Below are 25,452 nucleotides of genomic sequence, written 5' to 3' on the forward strand. Positions count from 1 at the left end.
ATACCCTGGAGAAGTGTATGGGCTGCCTGAGAAGTGATACCCTGATAACAGTTCATCGAAAAAACTTTATGTGTGAAACAAGCATTAAGTGAAATTACAGCACAGACTAGCCTAAAGACACACTTGCTTTTGATACTCCGGTCACATTGTTGATGTTGGACATTGGTGCATTTTTTCACAACAGGACCCTTTCTTCTGAAAAATGTTTGTCAGAGAGATCAGAAGGTAACTGAGACCTGCTCCATTGGCTCCCACATTGCCATGACCCCCTGGGAACTCTTGAGAGGTTTAGTAGACAGAGCATCCTGACTGGGAGGTTCTAGTTCATTTTCCCTTACTCCTGTTTTCTCATCTGTAAATTGAGGGCTAAGGATTAGAGCAATGGGGGGCTGCCTCAGGATACCTGGGGAGCCTCCCAGAGTCCACTTGCCCAAACCTCCTGTCAGGGATTCTGTTTTAGCAGCTCTGGGTGGATCCCAGAAACTCTTGGAAAAGCAGTTGTGATGTGTATTCCTGCTAATATAACTCACTGTAACAATAACAAGTCCTCTCTCATATTTCACCAGTGCTTCAATTCTGAGGGCAGGTTTATCTGTAAACATGGGCTCTGATTTCTTCAGAAAATTAAATAAAATCAGTTAGCCTTTGCCTTTCTTCTACCTGCAAATGTATTATGTAACTTCTTAAACTGGTGCCATGCAAACCAAATGCGACCGGTCTTCAGTCATTTGTGATGTTATTCAAGGAAGTTCAAGATGTTTATGTAACTTTTATTTTACTCTGATACCTGCTGAGGAATTTTTTTCTGCTTCCATGAAGTGGACTCTTCTCTTGCACAGTTCTCCTGCCTCAAACGGAATTTGCTGTCTGCCTCGCAGGTCGTTTACTTTGGTGACAGCATGCATTCAGACATTTTCCCAGCCCGTCATTATAGTAATTGGGAGACAGTTCTCATCCTGGAAGAGCTCAGAGGGGACAGAGACGGGAAGCCTGAAGAATCAGAGCCTCTAGAGAAGAAAGGAAAATACGAGGTAAGGATTCCTTCAGCTCTCTCCCGGAAAGAAAAACCTTTATGTTGACGTAACTTAGAAAGTGCTTGTTTGTGTCAAGAGTGATGAAATCTGTTGGCATTGATGGTGATCTTCTTGCCATCTCAGCTCTATTGTTTATCTTGTTGATAAATTTTAAATGATGCCGAGATGACTCTGTCCATCTGTCTTCCTGGCCCTCTGCTTTCATCCAGTGTTGTGACCCCATGGGTGTTTTTCGCTAATGCTGAGGTGGCCAGATCCTGACTCACTGTCGTCATACCCTATGTCTCTTCTGCTTGGCCATGAAAGGTCTTCTGCACTTTTCTTCATGAGTTTAAGTTAACTAAATTGGTAACTCCTTTAGACTTACTGCTGAGCTGCCGAGAATAAACTTAGGTGAAGACTTGAGGTAAAGAAAAGCAAAATAATGTCATAAGTCTAGAAAGGGAAAATAGTATATAAAAGCAAAAAGCGGGTACCTGGGTGGCTTATTTGGTGAAGTGCCTGACTTTGGCTCAGGTCATGATCTCACCGTTCATGGGTTTGAGACCCACTTTGGGCTCTGTGCTGATAGCTCAGAGCCTGGAACCGGCTTCCGATTCTGTGCCTTCCTCTCTCTCTCTGCCCCTCCCCTGGTCCCACTCTCAATCTCTCTCTCTCTCTTAAAAATAAACATTAAAAAAATTTTTTTAAGTAAAAAGAAGCAGGAAAGAAGAAAGATCAGAAAATTAAATGTATTTTTATAAATTCATTCCAGTGGAATAATTATAAAAACAAGTCAAGAAACAAATATCAAATAAAAAAATAACAATAAAAAGAAATGAGCTATTAGACCACACAGAGACATGGAGGAACCTAAAGGGCAAACTACTAACTGAAAGAAGCAGATCTAAAAAGGCTCCATCCTGTATGATTCCAGCTAATGACATTCTGGAAAAGGCAAAACCGTCGAGACGAAAAAGACCAGTGGTGTCAGGGTTCGGAAGGGAGGTGAATAAACAGAGCACAGGGACTTTTTTTTTTAATGCTTATTTATTTTGAGAGAGGGAGAGAGAGCGTACACACTCATGTGTGGGCTAGTAGGAGAGAGGGCAGAGAGAGAATACCAAGCAGTCTCTGCACTGTTGGCACAAAACCTGACTCGGGCCTCGATCCCCCAAACCATGAGTTCATGACCAGAGCTGAAATCCAGAGTTGGATGCTTAACCAACTGAGCCACCCAGGTGCCCTGAGCTCAGGGGTTTTTATGGTGGCAAAATTCTTCTGCAGGACACTGTGATGGTGGAAACATGACATTGCATTTGTCAGAACCCGTGGGGCTATACAACATAAAGTGTTAACTCTAATGTAAACCTCAGACTTTCATTACAAATAACGTGTGAGTCAATATTGGTTAATCAGTGATACCAAATGTATCACATCAGTCAATGCAAAATGTTAATAATAGGTGAGATGGTGGGGGTGAGGGGAGGCGGGGCAGGCGGATGGGGACATATATATGGGAACCCTCTGTACTTTCTGCTCTATTTCTCTGTAAAACTAAAACTAAAAAATAAAGTCTATTTATTTTAAAAATAACTATAAGTAGACCCAACAAAATATGAGAATAAAGGGGTCATGTTTTGATGAGGTTCCCATTGAGTAGCATTTAGTCTTCCACGTGATATTGGAAGTTCTTTGGGCTATTTAAGTTGGGCTATTTAAGATTTAAAACAATCTTACAGGAGGTAGGCCTTCTACCCTGAGTGACCTTGGAGAAATTAGGAGATTTGGTTTCTTCAGGATGATTTGAGTATGCAGGCACTATGTTAAGAAAATGAAGACTATGGGACAGTTCCCTCCAACATTAAACAGTAGCCCAATCCTTTCCCCACAGACCCCTTTCCTCTTGTTAATTAGTTACCAACGCATCATAAACAAAGAGCTCATAATTGGCTTTTAGCCAGGAAATGGTGAGCTTTATTTGAAGATGTGAAGGTTTTATTTGAAAATTTTGCTTCCTAAGACAAAATTGAAATAATGTACCTTTCCTGTCAAACTCTTACCTCCCCAACCGACCCTTCCCCACTGAACATGGACAAGGAAGCAAGGAATGGGAAGCTTTAGCCTAGTGATGGGGTTAGAATAAAGTCCTCCGAAGGTTCCAGATTTACCCCTGAACTCTTTTTCCATCTCATACTGTTGAGGTTCCAGGAAAAGGGAGTTGTGGAAGATAGATTCCCTGTCCTGTCGGGGGTTGAGGCAGGTGTTTTGGTGCGGGATTCCCAGCTGTGGCCCCAAGCATTTTGTTGAAAAACCGAAGTATCCCCGTCCTCCTTGACTCTGGCCACGCCTGCCGTACCATGTTCCTGTAGTTTGTTCTGAGGCAGTATTTGTATTGGTGGGCCCATTTGTAGCAGAGGTTTAAGGCCAACTTGGGAGTTTTATCTACTCTAAGGGAAATCCTCTATCATACATCTTTTTGCTTATATTTAAAGGCAGATTTAAAATTTAATTTAAAAAGCAATTATGAGGGGTTTTATGATTAATTACCTTGTAACACAAACCTAGAGCACGACTTCTAAAAGGCTGCTTTCATATATAAGTTCACCGGTATTCCTGTTCACAGCACACTTCTTCCATCAGCACATCAAAGCCTAGTGTAAATACAGCCTGTCATGAGAATCCAGATGCTTCCCTCTTCCCTGTGAAGGAAACAAGAATGCAGACATCCTCAATTGCTACAGGAGGAGGAAGCCATCCATTAAACATCACATGAGGGTTCATCTGTTGATTTTGCGATTGTTAAGAAAAACGTAGTTTCATTTTTCTAACCAAATGTCATACACAGAACACATGTCACATGCAGTCTTTTACTGAGTACAAAGCCTGAATGCAAAGGGATTTAATTCCTTATTTCTAGTTAACTTTATTCAGCTTAAATAAACTTTTAACAGTATAATTTAAAAACAAATCACTTTAACAAGATTATTTCAGGATTGATGCACTCCCTGAACCAAAACATTAACATTTACTACATTCTGTGGAGATTAGCATTTTGTTTCACTTAGGCTTGAATTTAGTTTCTTAGATATTTCCAGTAATTTCCACCCTAGATAAAACCATCTGAAATGTGAAGATCAATTTTACTTCCCTTCATCTGTGACTACAAGCTCAAGATAAGGACAGAGAACATCTCAAATGGCTCTTCAAAGGCTTAGATAAGAGACTTTTTTTTAATGTTTATTTATTAGAGAGCGAGCAAGTATGATCAGGGGAGGGGCAGAGAGAGAGGGAGACACCATGAGATCATGACCTGAGCTGAAGTCAGACACTCAACTGAGCACTATAAGAAACTTTTTCTAAAATCTTACTGCATTTGTTGATTTTCCACTCCACTATATTGCAGCACAACGATAAGCAAAAATGACCCATTTTAATGATTAAAGTAAATCCAGTTAGGAGGACTAGGGAAAAATAATTTGTTTTTATTTATCTTTGTTTCCAGAAATAAATGAAGAGTCATTTCATTAATACTTAGTCTTAATTTCCTAAGATTAGCCTCCAAAGGGAGCGCTCCTCTTTAGCTTCCCTCATTGCTGCTCTCATCTGTTTCTTCACTTTAACTCAAAATAACTATAAAAATATTCTTCAGTTTTTTAGAATAACATGTTATGAAATTTAGGTGCCAAAATAATTCACTTTAATGATGAAAATTCTCAGCAAACAAGAAGGGACCAGCCTTTTATTAGAGAAAAGCTATCCAACAAAAACCCAATGAGAATGTGATCTGTAATGGAAAACTTTAATGGGGAAAAAAGCCATACTTAATGGAGACACATGCTCTTTAAGGGTCTGAGCTAGACAAAGGATATCTGTTATTAATTATATTGTGTAACAGAGATCTGGCTAAAACCACAAGAAGAGAAAAAAAATACAAATTGCAATTAGAAGACACCAAGTTGAGATTATTTCAGGGTTATATGGCCATTAGCATAGAAGACCATAGGGAATCAACAAACTGTTATGACTAAGAAGAGAGTTGTCAAAATGCTGGATCCAAATCAGCATTCTGTACCACCCGTAATCACTTAACAAAATATAATGAGAAATACATCATTTACAAAAGCAATGAAAATGAATCACTGTCTAGGAATTAACTTAATACATCTCATAAAACCCTGATAGAGAAATTTTTAAGTCTTTTTTTTTTAATGTTTTATTTATTTTTGATACAGAGAGAGACAGAGCATGAGAGGGGGAAGGGCAGAGAGAGAAGGAGACACAGAACAGGAAGCAGGCTCCAGGCTCTGAGCTAGCTGTCAGCACAGAGCCTGATGCGGGGCTCAAACCCACGAACGTGAGATCTGACCTGAGCCGAAGTCGGAGGCTTAACCGACTGAGCCACCCAGGGGCCCCTTAAGTCTTTAGTAAGGATTCTGGATGGGTGAAGGGAATCAAAAGTATAAGTTTCTCGTTATGAAATAAATGTCTTGGGGACCTAATGTACAGCATGGTAACTATAATTAATAATATTATAGTGCATATTTGAAAGTTGCTAGGAGAATAGATTTTTAAAGTTCTAATCACAAACAAAAAGTCTTTGTAACTATGTATAGACTTCCTGTGATCATTTTGCAATATACACAAATATAGAACTATTTGTATAGAATACAGATACAGAACTATTATGCTCTGTACCTAAAACGAATATAATGGTATATGTCAGTTATACCTCAATTTGAAAAAAGATTCTAAATACAAATGAACAAAGGGGAGAGATATACCATATTTTAAGATAATATTGACCTATTTTCCTTTATTTATAAAATCAATGTAATGTTATGCAGAATTGCCAGAGGACTTTGGGTGGACCTTCACAAACTGATGATTCTGCATTTAGGCAGAAAACTGAAGACCCACAAGTAGCTAAGACAATTTCATAAAAAAAGGGTAATAAAGAGAGGAATCTCACCCTATCAGACACTAACCATGTTTGGAAGCTACAGTAACTTTTTAAAATAGTACTAATAACAAAATAAATTAAAAGGTCAGTGAACAGAAAAAAAAGAACCCAGACAAAGGCCCTCTATCACAAGTTACTATGTAAATGTGATGGATAATAAAGGATTCTCAATCAGCAGGAAAAGATAGTTCAGTAAATAGCACTGAATAAGTAGTCTCAGTATATGACGACAAATGAGTTTCTTTTCCCTCTTATATAAATTCTGAATGGATTATAGACCTCAAGATAAGAAATATATCTATAAAATTAATTGAAGAAAATTTATGAAAATATTTTTGTGGCCTAAGAATGGGGGAGAATTTCTCAGGTTAGAATCCAAATGGGCAGGGTGTCCCGCTGGCTCAGTCAGTAGTAAATGCAGCTCTTGACCTTGGGGTTGTAAGTTCAAGTTGTAAGTTCAAGTCTCATGTTGGGTGTAAAGATTACTTTAAAAAAAAAAAAGACTCCAAAGGGGCAACAATAAGTAGAAAAAATGACGCCTTTGTGTCAATATTAAATATTTTTGTTCTGGGCGCCTGGGTGGTTCAACTGGCTGAGCATCTGACTCTTGATTTCAGCTCATGTCATGATCTCCTGGTAGTGGGATTGAGCCCCACATTGGGCTCTGTGCTGACCATGCAGAGCCTGCTTGGGATCTCACTCTCCCTCTCTCTTTGCCCCTCCCCAACTTTCTTTCCCTCAAAATAAATAAATAAACTTAAAAAACTTAAATATTTTTGTCCAAGATAACCTGGAATACTGTTAACCAGTGGGTAAAAGACAGGGAAAAGCATCACACAGCATCCATTTAGGTGGGAAGTTATGAAATTGTTCTTTTCTGTATGTCAAAAATAGTTGAATATCAGCACTTTCATATGGTTGAACCTAATAAAACCAACAGTGAATTTATATCTAAATATAAAATGATATAATGAGTTTGGAGTTATATTCTTTCAAAATACTTTCTATTACATACTTTAAGCCAGTTAGGATTCCCCCCCGCCCCCCAACCAGGGCTTCTTTTGCAGTTAGTCTTGTCAATAAAAGTTAGTTACAAGTTAGTGGAAACTGGTTATATTCAAGGCTTTTTGTCCTTTAAAACTTCTTACTTTTCCACTCTGATCAGTGAGTGACCTGACATGATTCTTTATACACACTTTTTTTTTTCATTTTCAAGACTGTAAATAAATAATTTCAAATTCATAGACATATGGAGAGAGAGATCCAATGCAACTTCCTTTATGTATGTATAACACTCTTTTCTATAGATGCATCCTTAATTAAACCAACTCACTATAATTGGTAGTTCTCTGTATGTGTTAACATATACTACACATATTTCAGAACAGTACTCAAAATTTCTATCACAAGTGTCAAACATAAAGAGCTTATTGGATTAGCAGAGATTTCTTAATAAGCCCACTCATTATTAAACAGTCTAACATCATTCTCTTTTGAGGTTTATAATTTATGCAAGCCTCTTTGCTAAGAATATCCAGAAACTTGTAGTTAAGTCATACAGAGTTCCTTTTTACAGAATGTATTACAGTCCAAGGATAAAAGAGAAGGGGAGCTTAAGTATGCTAATAAAACATAACTGTCAGGAGAGGGCACAAGTTATAAAAGAGTTTCAGACAAGGCAGGAAGCATGCGTCATTGAGGAAGATTACGGAAAACTTCATAAAAAATGTAGAATTTGAGCTAGACACTAAAGCATCAGTACATTTTCAACGGATGGAAATAGTGACATATTCTTGGTTCGGGAAATAACATAAGTGAATGTATGGCAGTTTTAATGTACAGGCTAGAGTGCACAGTCTTGACCATAAAATAGCAGATTGTATAGATATGTCAGCGAAAGAAAGTTTTGAAGATGGAGGCTAACAGGATTGAAGCTTTCCTATCGCTGTGTAAGGGCGGAGTTGGGTGGGGGTACAGGACACTGTGGGAGGCTATTTCAGCATCCCATACCAGAGGTAAGCAGACAGGAACAAGTGGGTCATGGTGAGAAAGAAATGGAGGGAGGATGTGGGCAGATGTTCTGGAAGCCCAGGTGATAAGCCCGGTGCTGCTGGAAGGAGTTGCGACTCGAAATGTAGCTAGCTTTCAAACACAGGCAACTGGAAATAATGGATTTTATCCATATAAAAGTGGAAGTCAAGAGAAAGAGCTGGTTTTGTGAGGAGAAAGATGTGATTGATTGAATGTTGTATCTTATTTCCTTGAAGTATTTGGAGGAGATCAAACTGGCTTGGGAGATAGGTTGGGACTAGTGAAGAAAATTGGGACATAGATAAATGTTCAAGACTGGCATGATTCTTTTGATTAGTAGTGTGTGTGTGTGTGTGTGTGTGTGTGTGTGCGCGCGTGTGTGTAATATACAGGAAAAGGTTAATTAAAAACTCCAATATCAGAATGAACAGAATGTCTTAGTCCTTTAGGCTGCTGTAACAAAATACTGCAGACTCGCTGGCTTGTACACAACAAACATTTATTTCTCACTGTTCTGGAGGCTGTTAAGCCCAAGATGAAGGTGCCGGCCAATTCAGTATCTGGGCAAGATCTACTTCTTCATAGACCATCCTCTTTTCACTGTACCCTCACATGCCAGAAAGAAGGAAGATAGCTTTTCTTATTTTTATTTATTTTTTTAAATATTTTATTTATTTTTGAGAGAGAGAGAGACAGCGTGAGCAGGGGAGAGTCTGAGAAAGAGGGAGACGCAGAATCCAAAGCAGGCTCCAGGCTCTGAGCTGTCAGGACAGAGACTGATACATGGCTCAAACCCACGAACCGTGAGATCATGACCGGAGCCGTAGTCCGATGCTTAAATAACTGAGCCACCCAGGCGCCCCAATAGCTTTTTTTAATAAGACCATTAATCTCATTCATGAGGGCTCCACCCTCATGACCTAAGGCAACCTCCCAAAGGCCACACCTCCTAATACCATCATCTTGGGGGTTAAGACTTCAATGCCTGGATTTGGGGGAGGCACAGACATTTAGACCATAATAGCATCTATATTACAGTAAACCAGAAAGAGTAGATAAATCTATTTTCCTGTTTTCATCAGAAGAGGGAACAGCCTAGATTTTACATTTGGTTTGCAGAACCATTATCTAGATACAGTATATATGATGCGAATCCTCTCTTTTCAGATTCATTATTTTGGAAAAGATAGTGAACTAAAGAATGAAATCCTTAGTATCTTATCATTGCTTATTAAACTTTGAGAAATTCAAATACACCTTAAATGTATATACAGGATCAAGCATATTCATATTCTGTACTGCTTTTAAATAATTTTGGTGAAATTCAAATAGGTTCTTGCTGACTGGTTTCTCAACATCATCATTCAAAAACCTTCTCATCTTTGGGGCGCCTGGGTGGCTCAGTCAGTTAAACATCTGACTTCAGCTCAGGTCATGATCTCACAGTTCAAGGGTTCGAGCCCCATATCAGGCTCTGTGCTGACAGCTTAGAGCCTGGAGCCTGCTTCTGATTCTGTGCCTCCCTCTCTCTCTCTGCCCCTCCCTGACTCACACTCTTTCTCTCTCTCCTTCAAAAATAAATAAACATTAAAAAAAAAGTTCTTATCTTCATCAAATGAGTTACAGCACAAAGAATTATGAATCTAGAGGCATTATTTGAGACTCTATAGTGTTCCAAAACAAAATTTTCATCAGAAAAAGATGACAGATTTTATAATCCAGATTATATGCATATGGTGGGAGGTTTTACAGTTCTTAATTTTATTCCACATCCATAAAACACTGAGAAGTATGTTTTTAATAAATCTTTTATTTAGTCTACAATTGTTATGTCCCTGCTCTGACCCAGGCACTAATAAGCCTTAAAGTTACACTGATACATAAGAAAGTTCCTAAGCTTATGTAGTTCATTATCTGTCAAAGGTGAAAAGTAAATAGTATGATAAATAAAGGTAGCATAAGAAGTAGTATATGAGTGATAAATTCAGGAAAATGGAAGACCTAAACTAAGCTGAGGGTGGGAGGTCAAGGACAATGTCCTGGCATCCAGGCCGCGTCCCAAAGGATGAGAAGAGGGGCTCCCAAACCAACCCAGGGAAGAGACTTGCACCCGGGAAGGCAAGAACTTCTAAGTTTGGTTTCTCTTTTTATATAGTATACAGTTTAGTTAAAGGTAAACAGCTGACATTCCTAGAGTTTTTCTATTTTGATTTACTTAATGGGGGAACAATTTATGACATTGAAAATTAATCATTTTTTCATTGTTCTGTTCTCTTGTTTCAGGGACCAAAGGCAAAGCCTCTAAATACACTATCTAAAAAATGGGGCTCTTTTTTTCTTGATTCGGTTTCGGGACTAGAAAATACAGAAGACTCATTGGTTTATACGTGGTCTTGTAAGAGAATCAGTACTTACAGCACTATTGCAATTCCAAGTATTGAAGCAATAGCAGGTAAGTGGGAAAATACTTATAGAGCTTTAGCTGTTACTAGACATTAATGACTGTAAATACTAGAATTCTTACCTTCAAAAGAGAAAATCTTCCCATGGTATTTATTTTTCTTGGGATACACCTAGTTATGACATCTTAGGGAATTATGACCTGCTTGTCTCCTGGAGCCGCCTATAAAAGCTGGCCCCTTTTGTTTTTTTAAGTCTGCTTGGAGTCATAGAGAAAAGGAAAAATTACCAGGACAGGATGCTATAGAGGCCAAGTAAGATGAACCTGACTTTGGAAGCCCCTTTTTCCTCACTGTTGGCTAATTCTAGAGGGCACCAGAGAACGTGAGTGGGCCTTTCATCCGCTGAAGTTAGTGAGACTTCAGGGACAGGAGATGGAAGGTCGGGTCTGCAAGAGGAGAGCTGGGCCTGATAGACTCCTACTCTGTGTCGAGACCCTGAGTCTACCTTAGACTAAAGACAACTGAAGCTCAGTGTTAGAGGAGCTAAATACCTAAAACTGGATTGAGAATATTCTCTTTTGAAGAAGGTAACATCATTCTGAAGGTTTTTCTAAAAGCGAACAGTATAAGGTTCAGCACATGACGACAAATAGCTAGCCTGACTCCTGTTAGAAGACTGAAGATGCAGAAGGAAAATGCGGCAACAGAGGGACAGATACGTGAATCAATTAAATGAACACTTACTATTGGAACAATAAAAAAAGTCCTAAGAGGTTTAAGGAAGAATTTTAAAACATGCTGCCCATGGCAGTGGGACGGCTGGAATTAAAATGTTCTGACATCCTTGTATCGTACGGTAAGGTGTAGAGTATACTAGATATTGATAACATACAAAATACAGGTGTAATCTCTAAGATAACTACCAAAGAAACTGAAATAAGATAGATACTGAGCTAATTATGTAAAATAACTTAAAATCTAGAGGAAAAAATGGGAAGAAAAGAGTTATGAAAAATAAACAATACAAATGAGAGAGTATTCACTAAGCTGATAGGTTTAAAGCTAAGTAATTGTATTAAGTGTGGATGGCAAAATTCTCCAGTTAAAGGCCAGAATGAAATAACAAAACCCAACTATGAGCTGTTCATAAAAGATATCTCTGAAATATGAGGACACAGTTTAAATATCAGAAGATAGTAACAAAATACCATGTTAATGATAATCAAGAGTTAAGTATATTAATGTAAAACAAAGTAAACATTAAGGAAAAAATCCATTATTAACATGAAAGAGAATTACCTCATAATAGTAAATTCTGTTTTCAGAAATATATATCTGAAAGTCTGAGGTATTCACCAGGGCCCTCCTCCTTTCTCAGGTCAGAACTTAATCCTTCCCTGTTTTCTTAAAACCAAGAAACTGCTGAAAAATCCACTCTGCTTTGCAGAAGTATATGCTTGTGCTTACTTTTTAGCTTCCTGAAGTTCCCCTCAGAATTTGGCAACGGGCCTGAGGAGCAAACTAGTAGAGTCCAGTTCTCCAGCCATTCCTTCACAGCCGATTCCTAGCCCCTCGGTGTCTGGCTGCAGCCCTTCAAGATTGCCAAAAGCTCTACTAGTTTTTCTGCTGCTAGTAACTGCACCTGCCTTGAGCAGGAATTCATGGACCTAAAGGAAAAAAGCTGTGGCTGAATGTCAGCTCACTCTCTGCTTGTTATGCCTTCCCAGGAACTGGGTCTTCAGGTCTTCGTTGCCTCTCCAGTGACTTCACTCTGATGTTTATATTCTCTCCAGCTTTTCTAATTGTCCTAGCTCCGGTTTAGAAGTGAAAGTCTACTCCAGTTTTTTTGAACCTTAGATTCTTCTTTCCTAAATTGGGGATAATATCAAGGGTGTATTTCCTCCCTCACAGGATGGATGTGAGAAATAGTAAATCAAGATGTTTATCTTATTTCAAAGTGATTCAAATATATAGTGAGAGAATAAAGTAATGTGATAATGGAAGCCAGTGAATTAGTAGATAGAAACCAGTTCAGGGGATATGGCTATGAAATAGTAAGAAAGTCAAAGAAAAGTGAATCTTCACTATTGTAGGATTTAAATATTTTCCAAAGAATTGGAAAACAACCCTCTCTCTGTCATCTGTGGTAATAACAGAAGCAATAGTAACATTAGTGTATCTCCCATTTTCAGTTTCCAAAAGCTTTCTTCCCCAGCACCCAGGGAAACAACTTCATGCAGGGCCTGTCTTCTAACTTGTCTCAGGAGAAAATATCAAGGCCTTAGTAGTCAAACAAAGCTGGGCAGTGTTCCTTCTTCACAATCTCCAGCATTACTTTCTTCCTGATAGGGCTTAATTACTACTACATCAATGCCTTGATGATTCTTGCTCGCATATAATGTAAGGTGTAATTTTTATGCTAGTGTCATTTTCAAAATACTCAGTACTTCCAAAGATGTTTTAAAATAAGGATTACTGCCCAGCACGTGCACGTGGAATGTGTGTTGTAACGCGGCATATATCCTAATGTTTCACTTGTAATATTTCTAGTAATGTTTCCTTAGAAGAAATTGGGTTAGAAGATATAGGAAGGCTAGCTTTGAGAAACTTTAATAGATGTCACAATGTCTTACCATCAATAAGATGTGTATTTTATGTTCTCTCCCAATTTCCCTTGTGGCTGTGTGTGTAATGCTTATAGGAAAAAGTTGTCACATTGTGTGCATTAAAATCCTTATTTATCTAAGCATTCAAAGATTACTTTCAGTAACTCTTATTACTAAGGGCCATGAAGATTATAAGTTCTCATTTACCAGTTATAAGATGCTCTGAGTAGAACCTGAAATAGTTTTAAATTTCAAAATAAAAAATCAGAAGAGCATTCCTGTTTTATGTGTTAACTTTTGTACAGAGAATGTTATATATAGTTAGATCTCTGAGCATGATTTATAATCTAAATGTATTTTGACTTAAATTTTATAGAGAAAGACATCTAAATTTTAGGTGCAACCTATCCCAGTGACTGAAGAAATTAAAATCATGAAACGAAAAAATGAGTTTTGATTTGTTTATATATTTGAACAGCCTTTTGAGACTTGCAGAATAATAATACTGTTTTTTTTCCCCCAGAATTACCCCTGGACTACAAGTTTTCAAGGTTCTCTTCAAGCCATTCAAAAACTGCTGGCTACTATCCAAACCCTCCATCGATCTTATCAAGTGATGAGACACTGACAACCACATAAACTGCCTCTACTGAAAAACGGAGAAACATATATGCAGCAAATATACTGTAAAAATATTAATTTTTGAAAAATACTGTAAAATGCTTTATAGGAACAAATTCCTAATGATAACCAAGAATTAGATGCTTTTCCATAAGTCTCCTTTCTGTATAGATCATCTTGATGCCCAGCAACTCTCATTATATTAAAGTCTCAGTGTCTTAGAACTGAAAAGAACCTTATTAATATTTTCTATACCAGTAATTCTGAGATTAGGATTCATCTGGGCAGATACACACACACACACACACACACACACACACACACACATTCATACATACACACATATATACACATATTTACACATATGTCTAGACCAATGGTTCTCAAAGTGGTGTCCCCAAACCACTAACACAGCATCACCTGAGAATTTGATAGAAATACAGATTTGCAGGCCCCACCCCAGACCTGCAGAATCAGAAACTCTGGGAATGCAACTCAGCAACCTGTGTTTAATATTAGTGTGATTCATATATAAAAGTTCTAGAATCACAGGCCTAGACCATAACTCCAGATTGGTTTAATTGGTCTGGGAATAGAGATGCACACTGACATCTTTTACTTGCCAGGAAAATGCAGCCAGAATTGAGAACAACGGAACTATATGTGTTCTTCCATATATAGCAAAAAAGCAGGGTCCATTGAGAATAAATGATTTTTCAAGCTATCAGGTTTTATGCTATTTTTATGTTTTCCAAAACAAGGAGGTAAAGAGGATTTCTTCTGACGCCACACAGCCGGTGTAGGACATAAATGAGATGAGAAGCCAACTAATTCAGCCTTCAGTGTTACTCATCAGGGTTTTTCCTCCCTCTAATAACGTTAAAGGTTCTATAATTTTCATTCACTTTAAGGCATGTATTCTCAATGGGACAAAATTGGTTCTTGAGGTGAAAAAGAAGTAGATAATGCAATGTATAGTGGCCCTTCAAAACTCAACCCTACCCAATAAAATCTTATTCTTTAGTATTAATTTCTCTCACTAAGGAGAAATATAAAGTTAAACTTACTAATTAAATTTAATTTGGTTAAATTTAATTTTTCTCAGGGAGCAGTGTGGTAATGAAAAACAGGTTGAGAAAAATGCTGTAAGAGGTTTTAGAGTTATCCTGCAATCCAGGAGTACTGTGTTCTGAGTGCTCTGTATAGTCCTATTATAGTAGCTACTTACGCCGACATGTTTGGAGCCGGGTGTTTACATACATTCCTGCCTATTCTTTATGCTGTAATTTCAGTTTGTCCATCATGGACAGTATCAGAAAACACACTAGTCCCTATCATTATTTTACCTGGATTGTAGCAAAGAATTTAGCATATTGATACATGCAATGAAAAGATTTCATTAAATTTTTAAATGCTCAAATAATCCCAAATGTATTGTGGGAATGAGTATCTCAGGGTAGATAAACAGTTACTGAAATTTTTTCCTCAATGTCAGTAGCTCTGTTTGGTCTCTACTAATAAGTATATGGTAATGTATTTAAAATTGACTTCCAAAATCTTATTGGAGGACAATAATAAACACACACAATCAGCTTACAGCTAAATGAGAGCTGTCTCATGTGTACAAATATATTTAATTTCTTTAAAAATAAAGCTATTTTTCGTTATGTGGATTTATTTTGTCAAGAGCAAAGAATAATGTATCTTTTAATGCTTTTAAACTGCTATTATTAATATGAAAAATGAAAACCCCGAAATAAGTTAATTGGACTTTTTGGCCATTTAAGGAGTGGAAAAAAGTTGATTCCAGTCAGAAGTCCTCACCCCACTTATACCAGTACTTACATAAGGAATCAGAACAAGTTACCACCTAATCTGAGCGCAGTTTCTTTCATCTTGTCAAAAGAGTGTAGACTTTCTTTCCAAGTTTCCTTCTACTTTTCTAGCAGAGTCAGTGCTTCTAATGAGTTTTGTTTTTCTCTTGGACTATAATTACTTTCAGATTCTTCATTGCATTGTTTCTAAAAAGTGTTACTACTGGGGCACTGGGGTGGCTCAGTCAGTTAAGCATCTGGCTTCGGCTCAGGGAATGATCTCGCGGTTCATGAGTTTGAGCCCAGTGTCAGGGTCTTTGCTGACAGCCCAGAGCCTGGACCCTGTTTCGGATTCTGTGTCTTCCTCTCTCTCTGTTCCTCCCCCACTTCCACGCACACATGGTCTCTCATTCTCTCTCTGCAAAATAAAGATTAAAAATTCTAATAAAAAATAAATAAAATAATAACTGTCAGTGTTCCTAGTAGATAAGAACAGTAAAAATAATAAAAAGTGGCACTATAAAAATTGAAGATATTAGGGAAGAAAAGCTGTATATTCTTTAACAAAGTTAAATGAAGAAAGCAAGGAAAGCATGTAAATGGGCAGAAAACTTCAGTTTAATATTAGCATACAGGCAAATAGTCGTCATCTAAAAAGATAACTACAGGGAAGCCTGTGTGGCTCAGTTAAGCATCCAACTGTTGATTTCAGCTCAGGTCATGATCTCCTGGTTCATGAGTTTGAGTTTGGCATCGGGCTCCATGCTGACAGTATAGAGCCTGATTGGGAGTCTGGCCCTGGCCCTCCCTGGCTCACATACTCTGTCTGCCTGTCTGTCTGTCTGTCTCTCTCTAATAAGTAAAAAAATTTTTGATTAAAAATGACTGCAAATAAATGCAAGGGAATGGAGATTTTCTTTGTTGGCCACTGTTGACCTCATCAGCAGAGGAAAGATCTGAATGGCACAGTGGTCAGTTTGTCAGAATTTGGTTTGTGAAATACTGAGGTAGCAGAGACCAACTAAACAGTGAATTGCAATCTAAAATCAACTAAAGTTGACTCTTGAAATACATGGGTCTGAACTGTGTAGATCCATTTATAGCAAATTTTTCTTGACAGTACTGTAAATATTTTCCTTATTTTAACTTTTTCTAGCTTGCTTTATTATAAAAATATAGTATGTAATACATATATAAAATATGTGTTACTGTTATGTAAGGCTTCCAGTTAACAGTAGGCTATTAATAGTGAAGTCTGGGGGGTGTCAAACATTACACATGGATATTTGACCATGCATGGGGAGGGCGTTCTAATCCCCATTGTTCAAGGGTCAACTGTACGTCTGGGTTTTTTTTAATTTGAAATCAGGTATTATTTCCCCACCAGTTTTCATATCCAACAACTTTTAAATGTATGTATTTAAAGCAAATATATACATATATATACAAACTTACATATATAACATATGTATACACACAATTTAACGGACTTGAATGAAAATCAAATCTGTATGATTATTTTATATAACTAGCATAAAATGGAATGTCTCTTTGGATATAATAATCTTGACTCTATGTTAGAATCACATGGATAGCTTCTCCTTAAGTGTGAGGTTACAATGACAATCCCTTACCTCTCCTCAGGCTCTTGAGAACAAGGTTACCATAAGAATTGACTTCCAGATTAGTGAAAGACTGGGATATTTTCAAGAGTCAACTCACCCCATGTGCTGCCCTTGAAAATCCTTGGGCATGGTCCAGTCCACATAGGGTGAATGCAAAAAGGTGTCTCTTGTAGGTCTCAAGTCGTCCTCAGAAATAATGGTTAAAAAATAATAATAATAATAATGGTAATGAATGCTAACTCTTCAAAAGACTACTTCATGTCCTTTATTTATTCCTTACAGCAACCATATGAGGTGTGTATACTCATTAAAATTTTATAGATAAGGATGTTGAAATTGACAGTTAATATACTTGCTCAAAATTTTCCTGTTACCAAGAACTGTGTCTATAACATGAACCCAGCTTAACCCCAAAATTCATGCCTTTAGTTGACTGACAAAAGTCTTCCAACATTGGATATAGATTGGGGCAAATTCTAATCTAAAACCATACTTCAATTTAACATGCTGGGATTAGAAATGAAGACACAGGCTCTGTGCTAACATAACATACATTAGTAAAAACTATTCAAACAAGATCTATGGGACATCAGCTTGACCAGTCAGTTAAGTGTCTGACCCTGGATTTTGCCTCAGCTCTTGAAACCGGGGTTGTGAGATAGAGTCCAGCATTGGGCTCCAACCTGGGCATGAAGCCTACTTAAGATTATCTTTCCCTCTTCTGCCCTTCCCGTGCTCATGTTCACTCTCAAAACAAAACAAATAACACACACACACACACACACACACACACACACACACATACACACATACACAAAGATCTATAACAGAACTTACCTGGAAGAGTAAAATAGAGAACCAAGAATCACAAGAGTCCTAAAATGTATAATGAAGTCTACTCGTCTTGGAAGCCACGTATACTATCATCAGTAAGCAGGTCTACTCTTTCTTCAGCTATATCATGTAGTCTGCTTGATAGTCAGGTTCTTATACCATGCACCTGTTCTCAGAATCTGAAATTTTTAAAAAAACATTTTATTTTGCATTGTTGGTAGTTTGGCCTTGGCACTTTCTTGGTAAAAAATTAAACAGCTTAAAATAAAGCTTAATAAAGAAGAGACGAAGGGGGCACCTGGCTGGCTCAGTGGGTAGAACATGAGATTCTTGATCTTGGAGTCATATGGGGGGGGTCAACATTGGGGGTTGATTGTACTTAAAATCTTTTTTAAAAATCAAAGAAGAAATAAATTAGAAAGTTCCTGTTAAAAGCAATCACCATGTTGAATCAATTAAAAAATACTCATTCTCTAAATTTAATAAAAATGTCAACATGCTTTACAGTTCCTAGCAACTAAATTCCATAAGTGTAGTATTTAAAATACTTCGGTGCATTTACTTCCTTTGAGGAAGGCAACAAACTGCTAATTTCATCCATTTTTGCAGCACTAACCAAGATTGTATATGTAAATTTCAGTAGTGTTGTAATCCAAATAAAGTACCCCTTTCAAAGACCATTCATGAATGGATTAATAACCTACAACAAGTCCTGATTATTCATGTAAATAGGGTTTTGTTTTGTGCCAAATTTAGATGGCCGTGGTAACAGTGGAAGATATTCTAGGCTAGATATAAAAAAATACATCTGTGTGACTTGCATTTTAGGCAAATTTACTTCAACTTTTTTTTTTTTTACTGCAGCACTTTTTACTCTTAACTATTTGAATGGAGATAGTAAAACTTTGGTCAAGATTATGAAAGTAATATAAGAACACAATGGATGTGCCTGACAGATCTCGGATTTCTTGAGATTGTCAAACCAGAGGTGTACCTGATGCAAATCCAATATCCAAGGCTCAAACTGGGACTCTGGAGCAGGGAATTCAGTAAGAATCCAGGTAATTTTTGTTTTAAGTTATTAAAACTGACTACAGAAACTGGAGATAAAGCAGAAGCAGCGGCAGCAATAGGAGTAATGTGAAAGGACCCTGAGTAAGGAAAGGTAGAGAAGCTGAATACCCAGAAATGGATAGAATGCCCAAGGAGGTTTCATTATGTGGGAGTACAGAGAAATTATAAAGTATGTCCCTATTAACAGGGGATAATGGCCTTAGCAGACCAAATGATACTTCTTTGGTGATAAGAGGATGGGAAAACCCCTTAACTGATTTGGAGGTCTGCATAAGGAATAATTTGGGTCTAGAACTGAGAAAGAAAAAAGGCAATGAAAAGAAATGGAGCAGCAAAACAGGGGTAAACCAGTTGCTTAGTGAAACTTTACATAGTGTCTAATTGAGTCTAATTTTACTAAACAGAACAGAAATCATAGCAATCTAACAAATGAGTGGCACCAACCTACTTGAAAGAGGAAAATACTATTGGCTAAACCTAAATCCTAAACCAAGGGCAACAAAAATGTTATTTTCTGACTGTGTCCAGAACAGGATAAGAGAGATGCTTGAAAACAGGTGATTGACATGAAGAAAAAAATCAATCACTAAATTAAAGATAAAATGAACACATTAAAGGAAAATTTAAGTATAAGGTGGGTATAGAGTTTGCAAAGAAAACCTGACTCATTAAAAGTTCTCCAGACCTAGAAAAATTATACTTTAGCAAGTGAAACTTGCAAGTATGAATTGCACCAAGAATTAGCAAATCTACTTAGTAACAATTTTGGACCATTTATGTCAAACTTTTGTTTAGATGGCTAAAAATATTTAGTCATTCATTTTCACAGATCTTGCAATATCCATAGCCCTCTCAATTCCAGAGAATGGAGAAGTATTTATTTACCAAACCTTCAAGTAATAGCTGCCGAACAGTGAAACATTACTGGTAATTGTGATTGGGATGTCTTGAGATCATGTTACCAGACACTATATGTCAGTCCCAATTTTTTTGTTATTCTTTCTTTTTAAAGCACCACTGTAGTAGGAAAATAAAGAAGCACTTACAGAATACACAATGATTAATTCCTCCAAAGTCTATCTTACGCTCACTAAGAATCACAGTTAACAAATATAGCAAATAAGAATGATGTATTAAGAATTGGAGCATCTAGGTGGCTCAGTACGTTCAGTGTCCGACTTCAGCTCAGGTCATGATCTCACGGTTTGTGAGGTCAAGCCACACATTAGGCAGCTCGCAGCCTGGAGCCTGTTTCTGATTCTGTGTCTCCCTCTCTCTCTGCCCCTCCTCTGCTCATGTTCTGTCTCTCTTGTATCTCAAAAATAAACAAACACTTTAAAAAAAAAAAATGGTGTATTAAGAAGAGTTTTCTAATAAGTGAAATTGAGTCAGAGAAAGATAAATACCATGATTCCACTCATATGTGAACTTTAAAAAATAAAACAAACAAGGGAGTTAAAAAAAAAAAAAGAGGGAGACAAAGCAAGAAACAGACTCTTACAGAGAACAACTGATGATTACCAAGGGCCGGTGGGTGAATGGGTTAACTGAGTAATGGAAATTAAGGACAGCACTTGTGATCAGCACTGGGTGATGTATGGAGTTGTCCAAACACATACATATACAACATATTGTATACCTGAAACTAATATAACACTGTGTACTGATTGGAATTAAAATTAAAACTTAAGAAGCAAAAACAAAAGTTTTCCACTGAAAATTCAATGGTGCTTCAAGCACCCCCCCAAAACTACACGGGTTGAATAAAGAAAAATTACATCCATGAGCATCCAGTTAGACTTCTTATCTGTCATTTTCATGGTAAAAATATCTTAAATTCTGTTGGCTTTTTTTTTTAAGCTTCAGGACAATGCTTACTGTGACAATTTGATAACTTTAATGATTTCCCAATCTTTTATTAGCCTAGACAACACAGAATTTTATTTTTATGTTTTGGTGAAAACAAGAAATACAGCAGAGTGACAGACTTTTATTTTTCCTTTGAGCACATAGAGTAGGACTAAAGTACTTAACAATCCTTGTTTAGTTTGACAGAACAATTCTACAAGTACTTAAACTGTTTAGGAACATAAAATTTCAAGTACAACATTACTATTAGGGCAAGAAATACCAAGACAAAAGAATTGTTTCTCTTTTTGAGATTACTTTCACAAAATACAGCAACAATTTGCAAAATTTCAAGGATCACATTCAAATTATATTTCTAAGAACAGAGCTATATATGAAGACAGACCAGAACAAGCTGATATATTAATGAATATTCACAGCTTTCATACTGCACAGGAAACAAGTTTGATATTTTTGCACATATTCTCAATTATAAGCAAAACGCAGGCCTGTGTCAATTTTGTCAGCAAGCAAAAAGAGAGAAAGGAATTAATAGGATTTTACTCAAACAGTGAAATAATGAGCATATACCATTAATCTTCTATATAGAAAAAGATCACTCCTACAATAATAGAAAGAAAACATACAGACTTGCATTTTTGCATTTTAGACAAAAATCTACTGGTGAATTCAAGGGAGTTAGGGAAAACTCTTCCAAGCATCCTTTTTAAACATCAACCACTTTGATTCTCCCACCTCTCCTAAGAAAACTTTCCAGGGCCTCCCCCTCTATCCCCAAGACTGCAGGGTTCATCTTTCCTGTGCCTTTCCAAGACTACTCAGTTCATTTCGGTTTCTGGGCTTTCCGTTTCCTCAGCCTAGAGCACCCTCCCCACTTCTGTACCCAGACCTCCCAAACACTCCTAGAACTTAGGGCAAGCCCTTTAAAAAGGAGAAAAGCATAGTCATTACCATCACCATATACCACCCAAGACAGCCCTGACAACACTGCTGTCTCACCTACTGGAGCCTGTCCTGGAAATCCAAACAAATTCCACACATCCCAAGGAAGGAAGCTTGGCATCTTCCACAACTGTCTGCTCCCTAATTTATTGGGAGAGAATCAGGAAAGGAAATTAGGAAACTGAAGCCTAAAAACCAAGAAGGCCAGGCAATAGAACGGAGGCCCCTGGGACAGAAAGCAGGAATAAAATAGTACAGAGAATAGAGGTGACCCTCAAAATGCTGCCCTGGGGTTATTTCTCAGTGGTTCAAGGCCACCCACCCCACAAATTTCCATCTTTAGAAAAGTGGAGTGAAACTAAGTTTGGTTGCTTTCCATCACAACCTTCTCTACATTTGCTTTGAATCCATCACTGAGGTGCTTCTGTCTTTCCTTCCTGCTTCTCAAACTAAACTCAAGAAACACACAGATTTTGGTAAATGGACGGGGAAAGGGTCGAGTTGTGTCTAAACTGGCCCAAAAGAACACTGCCTATAACTAAGGAACCTACAGGTCTCCCTTTTAAACTTTTAAACTTTACAAAAGGAAGGGTGGAGGCATGAAGGCAGAAGAGCACAAGACATCTAGAATCTATCTATCGTACGGTACCTTTCTCCCTTTGGACACAATCAAGGGCAGAAAAATTAAACTAAAAGCCCACTTTGCCAGTTTTGTTTTCTTTCTGCTTCAGAGGAGAGGGAGAGAGAAGTGGAGGAGAGAAAGAGACAAAAAGTTGTAGGACAGGCCACACCTTTCCCTCGGTGCCCCCACCCTGACAACTTTATCATGCTCAAAATGAGTGCAGGAGTTAGAAAAGGGGATGCCTAACAAAACTGCCTGATTAAGGGTGGTTTGTGGACTCCAGCTCTGAAAGGCTAACTGCTGGAAATGAACCCTTTCCAGCCTTGCTTTGGGCACTGTTACATATAACTGTACAACCTGCCCCACAGCCAACTGGGTTCATAGGTAACCATTTGATGACAAAAGGGGATTGAGGGGGAGTTCCTTGTGTGCTGCCTAGGAGCTTAAGTCCACAGATAGTTGCTGAGGAGGCAGGCAATGGTGCCTATGCAATGCTCATCCAGAAGGGTGACTGACAGGTTTGTGAGGGCCACAGCACCGGCCTTCACACTCACCAGTACCTGGTCACAAAGCAAAGTGCCCAAAGGCAAACGAAGATTCGATAACACTGAATACCTCTCCTCCGTTACCTCATTCATGCCTAGTAGCCACCCACTAGCCACCTTATTCTGCCAGATAACCAGCAGGGTGGTTGGCACAGCCCGAGGGAGGCAGCTGGGAACCAGCTAGTGGTAGCCAGAATGTCCAGTTTGCATTAATGGTTGGCATCATCTAGAGTAGTTTCATCTCGCAGCAGTGAAACTCAGAGAACTTGCCATAGAGTATGTGGTTATCAGCAGGACAGTCAGCATAAAGTACAAAGCCCAGCCAGTTATTTGCAAAGGTATTCAAGCTTCTTTGTGGTAGAGAACCACTTAACAACTAGAAGACCATGATCACAGACAGGACCCAAGGCATGCAAACGAAGGCAGTGCCTATCTACAGCATCATGCGCTTGGCATTGAAGCAGTGCAAGGCCATGCACCTGGAACATGTAACAGGATACAGAAGAGCATCAATGTCCAGAGGAAGAGGAACACAAACGTGTAAGAGTCAGTCTTGCAAATGACTGTTGAAGATTTAGAAGAACCAAAGGATAAAATAATTCAGTGTGAAGAGAAAGCAGAGAGAAGACTGCATGCTGTTGGCGAAGCGAAGGTTCCAGAGGACTGGTGGGGAGACTTGTGCAGGAGCTTCTCACAAGGGCAGCACTTAGCCAGACTGGAACCTGAAGGACCTGGGGCTCTCCACTGGCTGCCTTGCTGGGTCTCGAATTCCTCGGCGAGGCCCTTCACCCATCAGGTAGTATTGGAGGGGATTGGGCCACAGTTCTGCTTTGATAATCTCAGCAATCCTGTCGAATTCTAGAAGGCTGTGATCTGAGAACCAGTTGAAGAAACTGGGGATAGTGTTTCCTTCCCGATTCCTGTGGATATGGGACTGGGGGTCTTGGCCCCTGTGCCAGCGGATTGGAGTGGAAAGAGACACCACCCGGCCGGAGGATCTGCGCTCATATTCTTTGACGAGCCCCTCATTTCGGAAATAGGGGTTGCTCTGAAAGATGAACTTGAATTTGCAGCCTGCTCTGGGGTGTTTAAGCTCTTCCACCTCCAAATTGATCATGTACCTCATCATGTCTTCATCTTGGCCACTGATCATAGGTGAGAGCTGGGGGTGGTTCCGAAAGGCAGTGACCCAGAAACCTGGGATATTTTGGATAATGAAACTTCTGCGCTGCATATGGAGCCTTCGCATCCGGCCAAACTTGCGCTCCAACTGAAGGAAGGCCCTGTCAGCCTGGGCATTTACGTTTGACAGCTCCTGATCGATGGCCTCCAGCGAATCCATGCAGTTATTGATCTTCGGGGCCTTGGCCTGTGTCTCCTCTTTCATTCCTCCTACCACCTTTTTTTCCTTCTGCATCACCTTCTTTTCCTCCACCACCTCCTCCGCTACTCCCTCCTTTTCCGATGCCGCTGAAATGGCGCACTTTTTTGTCGTCATTTCCTTGGCCTTCGCCCCAGGCATCACCTGAGACCCCAAGCCCCCTGCGCCACAGGCTTCCAGAGCTTTCTCCCCAGCAGGGCCCCGCGGCTCTCCACGATGACAGCCATTTTCCTGGCTATTGTCGGTAGCTACTGCGGCGGAGGCGGAGGCAAGGGCCGCTGCCAAGCCTTCAGTAGGAGGCAGAACCTCTTTCTGGCCCAATTTGGTCGCTACACGGCCGCGGGTCCCAAACACTCGAACGCGGAACACTGGGGGACAGCTCGCGGGGCTCTGGGGTGCGCCTCCCTCCGCGGCGGTCTCCAAGCTGCCCTCCTCACCTGTGTCCGCCATCACCTGTGTCGCCTCGGCTTCCTCGCCCCGGCCCTGGTTTAGGTCCGGATGTCCTGGGGCATCATCGGCTGTAGCTACGCCGCAGTCTTTAGCGACAGGAGGGTTGCTGCCCTCGTCCGGGGCGCTCATTTTGGCAGAAGTCAGATCCGCAGGGGCAGAGCGTCCCTTGTCCTCTGCAGAAACTGCGCACCGCCCCAATCCGCTGGTCGCACCACCCCTCTTTTCCACTCCGGAGGATGCTGCTATGGCAACTGGTGACGTCACAGCGGCAACGTCTTCACGTCGCGCGAGAATTCGCTGAGCCTTGTGATTACGTCAGTCAAGGGTATGCCTTTGTCTTTGGGTTACAAAATGTATCAGTTTCGTCGGTCTGGAAAAGATTTGGTTTACGTGACTTCGTGCAGACCAAACTCAAGTGTGAGAACTGTGTTAATGTGTATTTCTAAGTCTTTGAATGTATTTCTAAGACACCTATGCTATTAATATTTCTTTTAAAATATTTACTTAAAAGGTAAGAAAGGTTATTGTCCAAGTTCATCAGCTCAGAGGGACGTTCGTGGGTGGTAAGGAGGATTGAGCAGTTCACCTGCCTTTTATGAGACTGAGCGCAACCGCTAACGAGGCACCTGCCTGCCTATTTTAATGTACAGATTCATGACT

General features: G+C 39.1%; 2 protein-coding genes and 1 long non-coding RNA gene across 7 annotated transcripts in view; 1 reads left to right on the forward strand and 2 right to left on the reverse strand.

The window, feature by feature from the left end:
* The window catches only part of NT5DC1 (5'-nucleotidase domain containing 1), a 134,634-nt gene extending 119,331 nt beyond the window's left edge, over nt 1–15,303 (forward strand). For both annotated transcript variants that reach the window (XM_029945590.1, XM_029945591.1), the window contains exons 10-12: nt 879–1,031; nt 10,291–10,459; nt 13,539–15,303. In XM_029945590.1, the coding sequence (XP_029801450.1) occupies nt 879–1,031; nt 10,291–10,459; nt 13,539–13,654 (438 nt within the window). In that variant the 3' untranslated portion in view covers nt 13,655–15,303. The remainder of the gene's footprint in view (nt 1–878; nt 1,032–10,290; nt 10,460–13,538) is intronic.
* Nucleotides 750–18,083, reverse strand: LOC115297137. 4 transcript variants are annotated; one of them, XR_003911293.1, is made up of 4 exons: nt 17,913–18,083; nt 17,173–17,261; nt 3,564–3,715; nt 750–1,007 (listed from the first exon to the last, which is right to left on the reverse strand). It is a non-coding gene; the product is annotated as an uncharacterized LOC115297137 (long non-coding RNA). The 4 variants fall into 4 exon arrangements; XR_003911292.1 differs by lacking the exon at nt 17,913–18,083 and having other exon boundaries at nt 17,173–17,833; XR_003911294.1 differs by lacking the exons at nt 17,173–17,261; nt 17,913–18,083 and adding an exon at nt 15,507–15,746.
* Nucleotides 18,084–20,883: 2,800 nt separating this feature from the next.
* On the reverse strand, nt 20,884–25,034 carry TSPYL4 (TSPY like 4). The gene has a single exon (XM_029945592.1). The coding sequence runs from the start codon at nt 24,919–24,921 to the stop codon at nt 23,668–23,670; it is 1,254 nt and encodes a 417-aa protein (XP_029801452.1). The 5' UTR covers nt 24,922–25,034; the 3' UTR covers nt 20,884–23,667.
* Nucleotides 25,035–25,452: the final 418 nt, after the last annotated feature.

Source organism: Suricata suricatta, chromosome 7, assembly GCF_006229205.1.
Source record: "Suricata suricatta isolate VVHF042 chromosome 7, meerkat_22Aug2017_6uvM2_HiC, whole genome shotgun sequence".
In the NCBI taxonomy this organism is placed as follows: Eukaryota; Metazoa; Chordata; class Mammalia; order Carnivora; family Herpestidae; genus Suricata; species Suricata suricatta.

What these genes read in the sequence shown, in the direction of transcription:
- TSPYL4 (XM_029945592.1), bottom strand. Translation starts at nt 24,921, where the DNA reads ATGAGCGCCCCGGACGAGGGCAGCAACCCTCCTGTCGCTAAAGACTGC.